This window comes from Coregonus clupeaformis, chromosome 35 (genome assembly GCF_020615455.1).
Source record: "Coregonus clupeaformis isolate EN_2021a chromosome 35, ASM2061545v1, whole genome shotgun sequence".
Classification (NCBI taxonomy): domain Eukaryota; kingdom Metazoa; phylum Chordata; class Actinopteri; order Salmoniformes; family Salmonidae; genus Coregonus; species Coregonus clupeaformis.
In genome coordinates this window covers 1,543,229-1,558,880 of record NC_059226.1, presented here as the reverse complement: position 1 = coordinate 1,558,880, position 15,652 = coordinate 1,543,229, and the positions used below count along the sequence as shown (strand labels likewise).

At 47.0% G+C, this 15,652-nt stretch overlaps 1 protein-coding gene across 1 annotated transcript in view; it reads right to left on the bottom strand.

The window, feature by feature from the left end:
• The window catches only part of LOC121551722 (nuclear body protein SP140-like protein), a 55,914-nt gene extending 41,264 nt beyond the window's left edge, over nt 1-14,650 (bottom strand). Inside the window, exons 1-4 of the mRNA XM_041864462.1 lie at nt 14,180-14,650; nt 13,664-13,921; nt 10,439-10,549; nt 9,451-9,584 (exon numbers count right to left, since the gene is read on the bottom strand). Of these exons, the coding sequence (XP_041720396.1) occupies nt 9,451-9,584; nt 10,439-10,549; nt 13,664-13,921; nt 14,180-14,300 (624 nt within the window). The 5' untranslated portion in view covers nt 14,301-14,650. The remainder of the gene's footprint in view (nt 1-9,450; nt 9,585-10,438; nt 10,550-13,663; nt 13,922-14,179) is intronic.
• Nucleotides 14,651-15,652: the final 1,002 nt, after the last annotated feature.

Sequence of the window (15,652 nt, the reverse complement as noted above, 5' to 3'; positions counted from 1 at the left end):
AGGCCATCATCACTGTCAATCGTGAATTATAATTCCTCACGTTTTACAGGTGAAACGCCCATGCTGCATGCATGCCAACCATTTGATCCCAATCAGTTACATGGGAATGTGCATTTCAGTAAGGGTGGCTAACCCGCCAAACTAATAGTATTTTAGAGCAGATAGAGTTAAACACAGCCACCGCATGAGAAAATAAATGCAACATTTCAGCACAATCATCCTAAATTGTCATAACAAATTATATGGGGTTTTTGGTATATCAGTAGCCTGACATCATGTTATTATATTCGGTTTGTTATGTAGAATACTTATTAATCATTAAGTGATCTTGTGAGACATAGTACCATTCTGAGAAATGGCGGAGCGTCGCTCTGCTGCGCACCGGCAGCACTACACCCCTGATTATAACGGTTGGATGACTTCGGGAGTTTCACATAACCACAGCTCTATGAACTATACAAGTTGCGCATTCAGTCCACACATATATATATATATATATATATATTTTTTTACACCATTACACAATTGCAGCAGGTCCTGGTGACGTCCATGATTTCAACTTCCTTTCAACATTGTTTATATTCCCCCTATGACTGTAACCTACATCCCTCGTTGCATGGTGTGATCTGATCATTACAGCAAAATATATCTACTGAAATGAGAGCGAAAGACTAGATTGTAGATTGTAACGTCCACTTCATAGAATGACACATGTGGGCTAAAAAGCAAATGTATGTAACAAACGTTTCACTAGATTGTAACTTTCCTACAGTAGCCAGCTGACAGTGAACATATTCTTGTAAATTAATGTATGTTGCAAATATAATAGATAGCCTAGGTACTGATGCATGCATCTATCGAAATGCGATTTATGCTCACTGTACAAGTTTTCATTGGGGTACATGAAATATGTTATTATTACATTTATTATTAGCCCACATTTACATTTTCAAATCGGTAGAATAATGACAATAGTTTACAATGCAGGGGATTTTGTTTTCAAGCCAGGGAAAAATTGCCTTCCTCGAGCAAGAGAATGTAGGCTAATTTTATAAAATGGAAAAGTATTCTTATAGCCTATGTTTGCATCAAATACCCTTGCATCAAATACTCTTTAAAGTTGTGTATTGATTATACAGTACATACAGTGAGGGAAAAAAGTATTTGATCCCCTGCTGATTTTGTACGTTTGCCCACTGACAAAGAAATGATCAGTCTATAATTTTAATGGTAGATTTATTTGAACAGTGAGAGACAGAATAACAACAACAAAATCCAGAAAAACGCATGTCAGAAATGTTATAAATTGATTTGCATTTTAATTAGGGAAATAAGTATTTGACCCCTCTGCAAAACATTACTTAGTACTTGGTGGTAAAACCCTTGTTCGCAATCACGGAGGTCAGATGTTTCTTGTAGTTGGCCACCAGGTTTGCACACATCTCAGGAGGGATTTTGTCCCACTCCTCTTTGCAGATCTTCTCCAAGTCATTAAGGTTTCGAGGCTGACGTTTGGCAACTCAAACCTTCAGCTCCCTCCACATATTTTCTATGGGATTAAGGTCTGGAGACTGGCTAGGCCACTCCAGGACCTTAATGTGCTTCTTCTTGAGCCACTCCTTTGTTGCCTTGGCCGTGTGGTTTGGGTCATTGTCATGCTGGAATACCCATCCACGACCCATTTTCAATGCCCTGGCTGAGGGAAGGAGGTTCTCACCCAAGATTTGACGGTACATGGCCCCATCCATCGTCCCTTTGATGTGGTGAAGTCCTGTCCCCTTAGCAGAAAAACACCCCCAAAGCATAATGTTTCCACCTCCATGTTTGACGGTGGGGATGGTGTTCTTGGGGTCAAAGGCAGAATTCCTCTTCCTCCAAACACGGCGAGTTGACTTGATGCCAAAGAGCTCCATTTTGGTCTCATCTGACCACAACACTTTCACCCAGTTCTCCTCTGAATCATTCAGATGTTCATTGGCAAACTTTAGACGGGCATGTATATGTGCTTTCTTGAGCAGGGGGACCTTGCGGGCGCTGCAGGATTTCAGTCCTTCACGGCGTAGTGTGTTACCAATTGTTTTCTTGGTGACTAGGGTCCCAGCTGCCTTGAGATCATTGACAAGATCCTCCCGTGTAGTTCTGGGCTGATTCCTCACCGTTCTCATGATCATTGCAACTCCACGAGGTGAGATCTTGCATGGAGCCCCAGGCCGAGGGAGATTGACCGTTCTTTTGTGTTTCTTCCATTTGCGAATAATCGCACCAACTGTTGTCACCTTCTCACCAAGCTGCTTGGCGATGGTCTTGTAGCCCATTCCAGCCTTGTGTAGGTCTACAATCTTGTCCCTGACATCCTTGGAGAGCTCTTTGGTCTTGGCCATGGTGGAGAGTTTGGAATCTGATTGATTGATTGCTTCTGTGGACAGGTGTATTTTATACTTGTAACAAACTGAGGTTAGGAGCAATCCCTTTAAGAGTGTGACGATCCCGGCTGTCTGAGTCGGGTCCTGTCTGGTGACTAGTGTTCCTGCTCGTATTCTCCAGTTTCCCGAGGGTTCGGGAACGCTCCGGGGAGCGCTCTGGTTTTCCGCACCTGCATCCCATCAGCAATCTGCACACCTGGTCCTGATCATCACCCTTCTTAGGCTCTGGCCCAACATCCAGTTCCTGCCGGATCGTTAGCCATGAACAGTATGTTGTCAGCGTATCAGTCTCTGAGCCAGTAGTGTTAGTTTTGTTGTTTTGCACCTTTTTGACTTGCTGTGTACTGACCTCCGTTTTGTTCTGTCTGCAGTCTCTCACCCGGAACCTTCACCCAACCTCTGCCTGATGGTCGGCGGCTGCCGAGCCAGTACCGGACCAACCACTGCACCCTCAACAACCCATCCACGCCACCCGCTCTGTTCCCTGGATTATTCAGCTGCACTCGGACTCTATTAATAAACACTCACCTTTGTCTCACGTACCGTGTCCTGGTCTGCTTCTGGGTTCTGGCTTAGTTAACCGTGACAGAACGATCCGGCCAGTAATGAACCCAGCGGACCTGGACTCTGTTCGCCATGCTATTACCCAGCAGGAGAAGATGTTGGGCCATCATAGCACGGTACTACAGGAGATCGCGTTGTCAGTTCGGAACCTTTCTACCGGTCTGACGGAGGTCCAGAACCAACGCAAGTGTCCGGTGGAGGATCCACTACCGGTTTCACCCATCTCGCCTGCCGCTTCTGAAGCTGTGTCCATCCGTGAGCCCAAGGTTCCGGCGCCGGATAAGTATGAGGGAGAGCTGGGAAGATGCCGTTCCTTCCTTATGCAGTGTGGACTAGTGTTCGATCTACAGCCCTACTCTTATGCCACAGACAAGGCTAGGATAGCCTTTGTGATTGAGTTGCTGCGTGGTCGAGCGCTGGAGTGGGCTTCAGCCGTTTGGGAACGACAGGATCCCTGCATGGCTTCATACCAGGGGTTCACGGCCGAGATGAGGAAGCTCTTCGACCATTCCGTCCGAGGGAGGGACGCAGCTAGGCGCCTGTTTTCGCTTCGCCAAGGAACTCGCAGCGTGGCCGACTTCGTGATCGAGTTCAAGACGTTGGCTGTGGAGAGTTGGTGGAACGAGGAGTCTCTGCAAGCGGCCTTTACCAGGGTCTGTCGGAGCAGCTCAAGGATGAGTTGATCTCCTATCCGGAGCCTAGTGACCTGGACAGCTTGGTAGCTTTGTCTATTCGGGTGGATAATCGAGTCCGAGAGCGAAGGAGGGAGAAGCAATGGGTTCCGTCCAACCGATCAGCTTCTCAGGATCCAGTCGGGTCGTCAAACTGCGCGGCTCGCTAAAGTTGGGAGGACTTTTAGCGAGCCAGTTTCGACCTCTCAATACCTCTGTCAGACCCCGTTTCCCGGCTACCCTTATGAACAGGAATCAGAGCTTAGCGATTAACGCTTTTATCGATTCAGGTGCCGATGGAAGCTTTCTAGATGCCGAGTTGGTGGAACAGCTGGGGCTTTCCAAGGAGCAATTGCCGGAAGCCATTGAAGCTACCACTCTGAACGGCAGTAGTCTGGCACGTATCACGATGAGGACTGAACCGGTTAAGATGCGGTTGTCGGGGAATCATTCTGAAATGATTTCATTCTTCATTCTGCCGTCTTCCCATGTTCCTCTGGTCCTTGGATACCCCTGGCTGAAGGAACACAATCCCACGTTCGATTGGGTGACGGGCAAGGTAACGAGTTGGAGCCTTGATTGTCATGCTAACTGTCTCAAGACTGCCTGCCCCCATTCGGTTCCCAGTCAGGTGATGGAGGCTAAACCCCCAGATTTGTCCCTGGTTCCCGAGACATATCACGATTTGGGGAAGTTTTCAGTAAGCAGAAGGCTCTGTCACTCCCTCCCCACCGACCATATGATTGTGCCATCAACCTGGTCCCTGGAGCTGTCTACCCCAAGGGAAGGTTATACAGTATCTCCCGACCTGAACGTGAGGCGTTGGAGACCTACATCAAGGAGTCCCTAGCTGCTGGTCTCGTTCGTCCCTCGTCATCACCCCTGGGGGCAGGATTCTTCTTTGTGGGTAAGAAGGATGGCTCTCTTCGACCGTGTATTGATTATCGGGGGTTGAATGACATCACGGTCAAGAACAAGTATCCCCTGCCCTTGATGAGTTCTGCCTTCGACTCCTTACAGGGTGCTACGGTGTTCACCAAGCTAGACCTACGCAATGCGTATCACCTGGTCCGGATCAGAGAGGGGGACGAGTGGTTGACGGGTTTCAATACACCGATGGGTCACCGAGTATCAGGTGATGCCGTTTGGACTGACCAATGCTCCAGCGGTATTCCAGAGTATGGTGAACGACGTCCTGAGAGATATGATCGGTCTCTTTGTGTTTGTTTACCTGGATGACATTCTGATCTTCTCGAAGGAACCTTCCGACCACGTCCAGCATGTCCGGCAGGTTCTGCAGCGATTGTTGGAGAATCGCCTGTTTGTGAAGGCCGAGAAGTGCGAGTTTCACGCCCACACGACATCCTTTCTCGGGTACATCATCTCCAGGGGAGAGATTAGGATGGACCAGGAGAAGGTTAGAGCGGTTCTGGAATGGGCCCAGCCCGGTACGAGATTGCAGCTCCAGAGATTTTTGGGGTTTGCGAATTTCTACCGCCGATTCATCCGGGATTACAGCCGTGTGGCCGCTCCGTTAACTGCCTTGACTTCCAGCATCAGGACCTTCAAGTGGAATCCGGAGGCGGATCGAGCGTTTCTGGATTTGAAGAGGCGATTCACCAACGCACCGATTCTCTCTCAACCGGACACGGCCCGTCAGTTCGTGCGTTGAAGTGGACGCGTCTGATGTGGGAGTTGGCGCCATCCTGTCGCAGCGATGCTCCACGGACAGTAAACTCCATCCCTGCGCCTACTACTCTCGTCGCCTTTCGCCTGCGGAGAGGAATTACGATGTGGGTAACCGGGAGCTTCTCGCGGTGAAACTTGCCTTGGAGGAGTGGCGCCACTGGTTGGAGGGGGCGGAGCAACCGTTTATTGTCTGGACGGACCACAAGAATCTTGCTTACGTGCAATCGGCTAAACGTCTCAACTCCCGTCCAGGCCAGGTGGGCGTTGTTTTTCGGACGATTCAAGTTTGCCCTGACGTTCCGACCTGGATCTAAGAACGGCAAGGCGGACGCCTTGTCCCGGATGTTCTCCAAGACGGAGGAGAGTGGGTCCAAGACCGAGACAATCCTCCCCCGGAACTGCGTCGTGGGAGCAGTTATGTGGAAGATTGAGGAGGAGGTGCTGGCGGCCCTTCGGACTCAGCCCGGTCCCGGTAACGGTCCACCCGGTCGGTTGTTTGTGCCTGAGTCGGTTCGTCCTGCTGTCCTCAAATGGTCCCACGCCAGCAAGATGGCTTGTCACCCTGGCGTGGCTCGGACTATGGCGTTTCTTCGCAGAGCGTTTTTGGTGGCCTGCCATGGCCGAGGATACTCGGGGTTTTGTTGCTGCCTGTCCAGTGTGTGCGCAGAATAAGAGTACCAATCGGCCCAGCTCTGGACTACTTCACCCCCCTTCCTATTCCCCGGCGACCATGGTCGCATCTGGCCCTGGACTTCGTCACGGGGTTGCCCGCTTCTGAGGGAACACGGTCGTTCTGACTATCGTGGACAGATTCAGCAAGTTCGCCCACTTTGTGCCAATTGCCAAGCTTCCCTCTGCCTCGGAGACGTCCGAGATCCTGGTTAGGGAGGTTTTCAGGGTCCACGGTTTGCCCAGTGATATCGTTTCCGACCGTGGCCCTCAGTTTACCTCTGCTGTCTGGAAGTCCTTCTGTTTGGCCATTGGAGCTACGGTCAGTCTCACATCTGGTTTTCACCCCCCAATCCAATGGTCAGGCGGAGAGAGCCAACCAGAAGATGGAATCAACGCTACGCTGTCTGGTCTCTTCCAACCCCACCTCCTGGGTCTCTCAGTTGCCTTGGGTTGAGTATGCCCACAATACTCTTCCTACATCTGCCACTGGGATGTCTCCCTTCCAGTGCCTGTATGGCTACCAACCTCCCCTGTTTCCTTCTCAGGAGAAGGAGCTCTCAGTGCCTTCTGTTCAGGCCCATATTCGGCGTTGCCACCGGACCTGGCATCGGGCCAGAAAGGCACTCCTTAGAGTTTCGGACCGGTATCAGCTCCAGGCGAATCGTCGCCGGATTCCCGCTCCCACCTATACCATCGGAGATAGGGTTTGGTTGGCCACACGGGATCTTCCGTTACGGACTGAGTCTAGGAAGTTGTTACCGAAGTTCATTGGTCCGTTTGTGGTGGAGAAGGTGATCAATCCAGTGGCAGTTCGACTCAAACTACCGAGGACGCTCAGAGTCCATCCCACCTTTCATGTCTCCTGCCTCAAGCCTGTCTTCCTCAGTCCTCTGTTGCCTCCTCCGCCTCCTCCTCCTCCTCCTCGGATGATCGGAGGTGGTCCTGCCTACACGGTGCGTCGCATCATGGATTCCAGACGGCGGGGCCGGGGTTTCCAGTATCTCGTGGACTGGGAGGGGTATGGCCCTGAAGAGAGGAGTTGGATTCCGCGGCGACAGGTCCTAGACGCAGACCTCATCAGTGACTTCTACCGCCTCCATCCTGGCGCTCCGGGAAGTCCGCCCGGTGGCGTTCGTCGGAGGGGGGTACTGTGACGATCCCGGCTGTCTGAGTCGGGTCCTGTCTGGTGACTAGTGTTCCTGCTCGTATTCTCCAGTTTCCCGAGGGTTCGGGGAACGCTCCGGGAGCGCTCTGGTTTTCCGCACCTGCATCCCATCAGCAATCTGCACACCTGGTCCTGATCATCACCCTTCTTAGGCTCTGGCCCAACATCCAGTTCCTGCCGGATGCGTTAGCCATGAACAGTATGTTGTCAGCGTATCAGTCTCTGAGCCAGTAGTGTTAGTTTTGTTGTTTTGCACCTTTTTGACTTGCTGTGTACTGACCTCCGTTTTGTTCTGTCTGCAGTCTCTCACCCGGAACCTTCACCCAACCTCTGCCTGATGGTCGGCGGCTGCCGAGCCAGTACCGGACCAACCACTGCACCCTCAACAACCCATCCACGCCACCCGCTCTGTTCCCTGGATTATTCAGCTGCACTCGGACTCTATTAATAAACACTCACCTTTGTCTCACGTACCGTGTCCTGGTCTGCTTCTGGGTTCTGGCTTAGTTAACCGTGACAAAGAGTGTGCTCCTAATCTCAGCTCGTTACCTGTATAAAAGACACCTGGGAGCCAGAAATCTTTCTGATTGAGAGGGGGTCAAATACTTATTTCCCTCATTAAAATGCAAATCAATTTATAACATTTTTGACATGCGTTTTTCTGGATTTTTTTTTGTTATTCTGTCTCTCACTGTTCAAATAAACCTACCATTAAAATTATAGACTGATCATTTCTTTGTCAGTGGGCAAACGTACAACATCAGCAGGGGATCAAATACTTTTTTCCCTCACTGTAGCATACCTGATGAATGATGATCACGGCAATCAACAGCTGCAGTGTTGTAATTGGATTAACCCATATCATGGAATAGGCTATGTGAACGTTTATAAAGACAAAAGGCAGACACATGGAGTTATTTGATTTGGATGGATGGTTGACATTACAGAAAGGTAGGCAAATATTTTCTTATCTAAAATGTGGGTGAAACTTTGCTTCAGTATATATTACGTGTTATGATGTAATTTCATAGTGTTGTGTGAACCAGGTTAAAGTTAGTAGATAAGTGACTTGGCGTCGCACAGTCTGAATACCAAGGATTCCATTATGTCAAGGGAGCTTAGTGGTGGTTTATCTTAGAATGATTGATAGATATGATATACTGACTTGGGTTACAGGGTAATACCATCAAAGAAGGGAGTGCCAAATGATGGTTAACAGATCCGATGTCTGGTTGTTCAAGAAACGTGGAACAGAGGGTATATAAACTGAGAGGTTTTCTTTGTCTAGTAGTTCGAATGGCAAGAGGCAAAGCACTGTCCTTTTGTTAGAGCGAACCATGGTACCTATTAGATATTTGAATGAACTCTAAGTGTTAAATATCCTCTTGCATCATGAATTACTTGATACCTGAGAAACTCATCATAACATTATGCGATCTGGTTATGTGTCTTGTTTCGCGCACGGGACTCGAGCCTGGTTAAAACCTTATAGCCTATTGCGCAATATATTCCAAAATTCGAATAAAATACACCCGTGACAATCATTTAGGAGATAAAGGTTATGAGGACAGTGTTTTGTTTTTATAATGTATTTGTGTGGCTACAATGCCATCTTTAGAGCACAGCATTTTCTGCTTGGTTTCCAGAGCATTGAAAGATAGAAATTAAATGGGCTACTACCGAGGTCTGATGATGCTTCTGACAATATAGTAAAAGGCGTGTTGAGTTGGGTCTGGTGATGTGCTAAAGTCTTATGTAGGCTATTTTGAAAACTGCCGGTGTGTTGTGTTTATGAGGAGCCCCCTCCTGCATGTGTAGTTGCATGAGCTGGCTGTTTTCTCCTCCTTGCGTGGCAGAGATCTCAGAAAAGTTAAAATTGTGAACCCGCGACCCAAATGTATCACATAAAATGTATATGCCATATCTCAAAATCGATTAGACTTCCCCAATTTAGTGTTTTTGCTGTGACAGAACATTTCTATTTTTCGTAGATTTGCGTTCTATCCTAGCGCTGTGACATAGCTCTCGCTCTATCTCTACCTCGCTCTCTCTTGATGAGAGGGTTGCGCACTTTGACAGACAGTCCAACAACGACTCAGAAGGGTTTAGGGACATAGACACGAATTTGCTGTTATTCCCCTTTAAGACTATATACAGTAATACAGACATGTTTAGGCCTACATCTAGACCTATAGTGTAGTGTATGACAACATTGTACAAATCTTATGGGCTTGATAAAAGTATGAAAATCAGCTATATGCTGTACCTGGATCAGTTTTCCCAGAGTGGTGTCTCTACAGCGGATACTGTACTTCCAGTTCTTACTGCTCTTCTTCCCCCCAAACTCCTCAAAGCCACTTGGGGTGAACCAGAAACCCTGGACCACAATGCAACTCTCCCCTGAGACAGACCAATGAGGAAGTCAGACATCATACACACTAGGGTTTCATATTTTTCCTAAAATTCTTTGTGGAGGGATAGGATTCTGCCAAGAACTGTTTTCATCTGATTAACCCTTTTTGGAAGATGAGGGTTCTTTGTAAGTGAAAGGGTTCTTTCTACCTAGACCCTTCTTCATCATAAGAACCGTACTGGAACAAATTGTTATTTTATGATTATTTGGAAGGCAAGAAGGATTCTTTGGAAGGTAAGAAGGGTTCTAAATAGAAGTTTTATAGTATGTGAAATTTCGAAAATCGAGTATGCTTTAAATGCCAGGATGTTAAACTCATTTCGGCTTTTCATTTTGTAGAATTCGCTGCACACTTTTGAGGAATAGAATCGACTTTCTAGACTGATTATCGGACTGTACCCAAATGAACGAATGGTGGGAATTAATGCAATTGCGCAATAGATGACGCATTCTCAGGATGGGTGAGCCTAGTATGTTGATATTTGTAACTTACTGCATTCATTTTTACTAAACAGTTCGTTCTAAATAGTATGTAGCACGATTAGTACACAGTATATAGTTTTAGTAAGTAGTAGGCAAAACAGATTTCGGACACAGCCAGGGAGAACCAGCAGTGTATTATATGGTACATAGCAAATTGGCCAGTGTTACCTAGTGTTTTTCAGTGTAACATTTATAGTGTTGATTCAGGAGTTAAATGAACACTCAGTGACTCAGTGGCATAATAGAACCCCAGTGTTGGTGTTAAGTTTTTAGGCAAGGTTATTCGGGCCGAACCACATCCACCATTACACACAAACACAAAGAATCACATCATATTAAGTACATTTTTACCACCCACCTTTGGCCAGCTTGTCCCTGTTGAGCATGCCCTCTTTGTCCCCACAGGTGACCGGGAGCTCCACCGGGGTCACCCAGCGCTGCGCCGTATGGGTACTCTTCCCACACGTCCCTAGAGCACAGAGAAAGACAGAGGTCAAAACCCTCTATGGAAAGGAACATGGACCTAAAAAGGGTTCTTCAAAGAGTTTTCCTATGAGAACAGCCAAATAACCCTTTCAGGTTCTAGGTTAAAAAAAAAATCCTAAGCGTGTAGTATATACTCAATTTAGCGCACTACTTTTGATCAGAGTCTCATAGTGTATATGGTATTATTTTAAAGGTAGACAGAGTGTTCCCAGTACCTCCAATCGTTTCTGACACATCGTGAAAGCTATAGGATTTTATGATGTTTATCACATGTACAGTAGTTGAGAAAATTAACATATAAGAAAAGCGATGCCAGTAATACTATTACTGCAATAATGAATTAGGAGAATAAGTTAATTACTGGCACAAAGGCTATTAATGAGGTTTTCTATGATTTTTACAGGAGTCTACACCAGTCAGAGGATAACTCGGTGGAGGCAGATTATATAATATATTTTTTGGTACGTTAGAGTTGCCTAAAATTTCCACAGAACAAGCTGATGGTATAGATGCCCCCATTTCAGAGGTGGAGGGTAGAAAGGCTATTACCCAGCTAAGTGATGGAAAATGTTTTGGTAATAATAATGTATTACTTTTTTGTTTTTGCTCTTTCTGATTGGGTGGTTCTGGCAGAGCCATAAAGTCCGGAATTTTGAATTTTGTGAAAAACACTTAAAACGAGACTCCTCTGGTACAGACTGACCGATCTGCACAAAACTTGATACAGTGGGGGAAAAAAGTATTTAGTCAGCCACCAATTGTGCATGTTCTCCCACTTAAAAAGATGAGAGAGGCCTGTAATTTTCATCATAGGTACACGTCAACTATGACAGACAATTTGAGGGAAAAAAATCCAGAAAATCACATTGTAGGATTTTTTATGAATTTATTTGCAAATTATGGTGGAAAATAAGTATTTGGTCACCTACAAACAAGCAAGATTTCTGGCTCTCACAGACCTGTAACTTCTTCTTTAAGAGGCTCCTCTGTCCTCCACTCGTTACCTGTATTAATGGCACCTGTTTGAACTTGTTATCAGTATAAAAGACACGTGTCCACAACCTCAAACAGTCACACTCCAAACTCCACTATGGCCAAGACCAAAGAGCTGTCAAAGGACACCAGAAACAAAATTGTAGACCTGCACCAGGCTGGGAAGACTGAATCTGCAATAGGTAAGCAGCTTGGTTTGAAGAAATCAACTGTGGGAGGAATTATTAGGAAATGGAAGACATACAAGACCACTGAAAATCTCCCTCGATCTGGGGCTCCACGCAAGATCTCACCCCGTGGGGTCAAAATGATCACAAGAACGGTGAGCAAAAATCCCAGAACCACACGGGGGGACCTAGTGAATGACCTGCAGAGAGCTGGGACCAAAGTAACAAAGCCTACCATCAGTAACACACTACGCCGCCAGGGACTCAAATCCTGCAGTGCCAGACGTGTCCCCCTGCTTAAGCCAGTACATGTCCAGGCCCGTCTGAAGTTTGCTAGAGTGCATTTGGATGATCCAGAAGAGGATTGGGAGAATGTCATATGGTCAGATGAAACCAAAATATAAATTTTTGGTCGAAACTCAACTCGTCGTGTTTGGAGGACAAAGAAGGCTGAGTTACATCCAAAGAACACCATACCTACTGTGAAGCATGGGGGTGGAAACATCATGCTTTGTGGCTGTTTTTCTGCAAAGGGACCAGGACGACTGATCCGTGTAAAGGAAATAATGAATGGGGCCATGTATCGTGAGATTTTGAGTGAAAACCTCCTTCCATCAGCAAGGGCATTGAAGATGAAACGTGGCTGGGTCTTTCAGCATGACAATGATCCCAAACACACCGCCCGGGCAACGAAGGAGTGGCTTCGTAAGAAGCATTTCAAGGTCCTGGAGTGGCCTAGCCAGTCTCCAGATCTCAACCCCATAGAAAATCTTTGGAGGGAGTTGAAAGTCCGTGTTGCCCAGCGACAGCCCCAAAACATCACTGCTCTAGAGGAGATCTGCATGGAGGAATGGGCCAAAATACCAACAACAGTGTGTGAAAACCTTGTGAAGACTTACAGAAAACGTTTGACCTGTGTCATTGCCAACAAAGGGTATATAACAAAGTATTGAGAAACATTTGTTATTGACCAAATACTTATTTTCCACCATAATTTGCAAATAAATTCATTAAAAATCCTACAATGTGATTTTCTGGAATTTTTTTTCTCATTTTGTCTGTCATAGTTGACGTGTACCTATGATGAAAATTACAGGCCTCTCTCATATTTTTAAGTGGGAGAACTTGCACAATTGGTGGCTGACTAAATACTTTTTTTCCCCACTGTATATGGCATCTATGGACCAAGATCTCTCAACACAATATTTTTCAGGCTAGCATCTCAAACAACATGGATGCTACTGACCAACAAACATTAATGTGGGCGTGGTCTGGCACATAAGTGCATATAAATCAGATGCGTATATTCGTATTGTAACAAAACTTGGTACACGTGTTCCAAACACTGTCAAGACTCAACATATGCAAGCACATTCAGATCGACCACATGGTGGCACTATAACAGGCACATGTTTGCATCTCTTGATCTTTTTGACACAGAGTGATGGAATTTGGCACACATACTCAGGGATATGAGTCTAGCTAACCTGTAAAGTATGGTTCAGTTTGGCTGCATGGTGGCGCTGTTGGACAGGAAAAAACATTCATGCAAGCTCATTGGCTCAAAGTGGCCATATTGTTTCAGCTAGAGTCTTTGAAAATACTGCTTTATACCAGCAATATAGATGCTACAGTATATACCAAATTTGATGCCGATTGGTCCAGTAGTTCTGGAGAAGAAGACGTTTAAAGCAGTCAACATGATAAAAAATTGTCCAAAATACATCGAAAGCATATTGCATAATCAGTTTGATTTTGAGTTTTGATATATGGCAAGCGTGTCCTCTTTATCCTGATGGTGGCACAGTGGGCCCACAGCTAAACCCCGGCATTGCTGCTTGCAGCTGTATTGTATGTTTGAAGTTACAGAGGGACTTTAGACTTTCCAACTCAAGGCCTCCTCCTTCCCCCCAGAGAGTGTAAAGCCTGGGACTCACAGTAGGGTGGCCTCTGGACTTTCCTCTTCTGACTGGGGGTGGACTGTGTGGACGTGCTGGGCTGCTCCTCCTTCTTAGCACTCTCACTTATCTTCTGTTTCCTCTTTTTCTTTCCTGTCTTCTTTTCCTCCTCCCCCTCCTCCTTCTCTTCTCCCTCCCCCGGGGCCTTCCTCTTCTTTTCCTTCTCCTCTTTCTCCTCTTCCTCCTTCTCTTCTTTCTCCAAGTTCTGTGGCAGTTTCGCATACAATCTGGATGACCCTGGGATTGGATGCAGAATGAATCAAACATGTTCATATTAGAGTTATAGGCTGGGACCATCATATGGACCTCATAAATGGAATGCATTTCAAGTATTCAAGTATTCAAGTATTCAAGTAACCTCAAACCATAATATTAGTAGTAGTAACAGTCACACTGACACCCCTTGTGACTTGTACGACAAACCAAAATACTACCAGATAGTACCAGAGAAATAATAATAATAATAATACTACCAGAGATCAAAGACCCACTGACCGTCCAGCAGGCTGTTTCGTAGCAGGTGTAACGTGGGGTACTGCTGAAGGAGGTGGTCCCTGAATACACAGCTCCAGAACAGCTTGATGCTGTGAGGCCTCTCTGCCTCCAGCCAGTCCATCACCTTGTACACGCCCTTCCCAGTGAGCCAAATTCAATTGAAAAGACGTCTATCAGCTAACCACATCATATGTTATAGCATTCTGGTGCCAGACATCACAGTTGATGACGTGGCATGCAACCATTGGTTGATGCATGCAACGTCTGAACAGGGGAACACAACCCAAATTGGGTCGGTCCGGACCAGACATCGGATGCTGTCTGGACAAAAGGAGTATGGCATTTCTGGCCAGACAGCATCAGACACATGGGTTACATCTAGTAAAATAGAGGGCCGCTGTTTCGCTCGCTAGATTCAGCAGAGAGGAAGAGGCGATGCGAGAGGGCTCACTCTCGCCAAAATCTGCCCTGAATAAGTCCTATGCGTTTCTATGGGCATAAGCAGACCTAAGCTTGTCGCCTGCATTCCCGCCTTTGTGACAACGACTTAGGGCGGAGACATGAGCATATACAGAGCAACTTGCGTGATTATATTTCAGCCAGTTGCAAATTAGAAAGGAAAGTTGGTGAGTGCACAGTACACTTGTCACGCCCTGGCTCTGGGGACTCTAGTATGTTGAGCCAGGGTGTGAGTTTTCATTTGTTTATGTTCTAGTTGTTGTATATCTATGTTGGCCAGGGTGGCTCCCAATCAGAGACGGCTGTAGCTCGTTGTCTCTGATTGGGAGTCATACTTAGGTAGCCGTTAGGCATTCATTATTTGTGGTTTCTTGTTCCGTGTCAGTATTTGTTACCGTTGGACGTTACGAGTCGTTTATTGTTTTGTTCGTGCTTTATTAAATAAAGCCTAACATGTTCGTTCAACACGCTGCACATTGGTCTACTTCTCTCCCTGACGATCGTGACAGAAAAACCCACCAAGACTGGACCAAGCAGCGTGTCCAGGAGCCATCACCAGGGAGATCGCTAGCAGATCTCCGTGGCAACCTCGACTGGGTCAAGCCTAGTGAGGAGCAGAGAGGGTGGACTTGGGAACAGTGGAGGAAGAGTCTCGACTGGGTCAAGCCAAAGGAGGAGCAGAATGGCTGGAGTTGGAAGCAGGAGAGCGAGAGTTGGGCGAGAAATATAGAGGCCTGGCCCACGGGGAAGAGAGACCCCCAGAAATTTTTTAGGGGGGGGCTAACGCCGTGGACGACGGGCCAGCAGGAGACCGCGGCAGAGCGGCCCAGCGGATTGGCAGAGGAGGCCGCCAGGTTACGGGGGCCACTGGTCGAAGAGGGGGTGGAAGATGTAGAGGCACGGCGAGAGGTACTGGCGCCAGTCCGGTCCGGCCTGTTCCTGATCCCCACGTAGGGCCAGTGGTGTGTGTTCCCAGTACGGTCCGGCCTGTTCCTGCCACTCGCACCAAGTCTA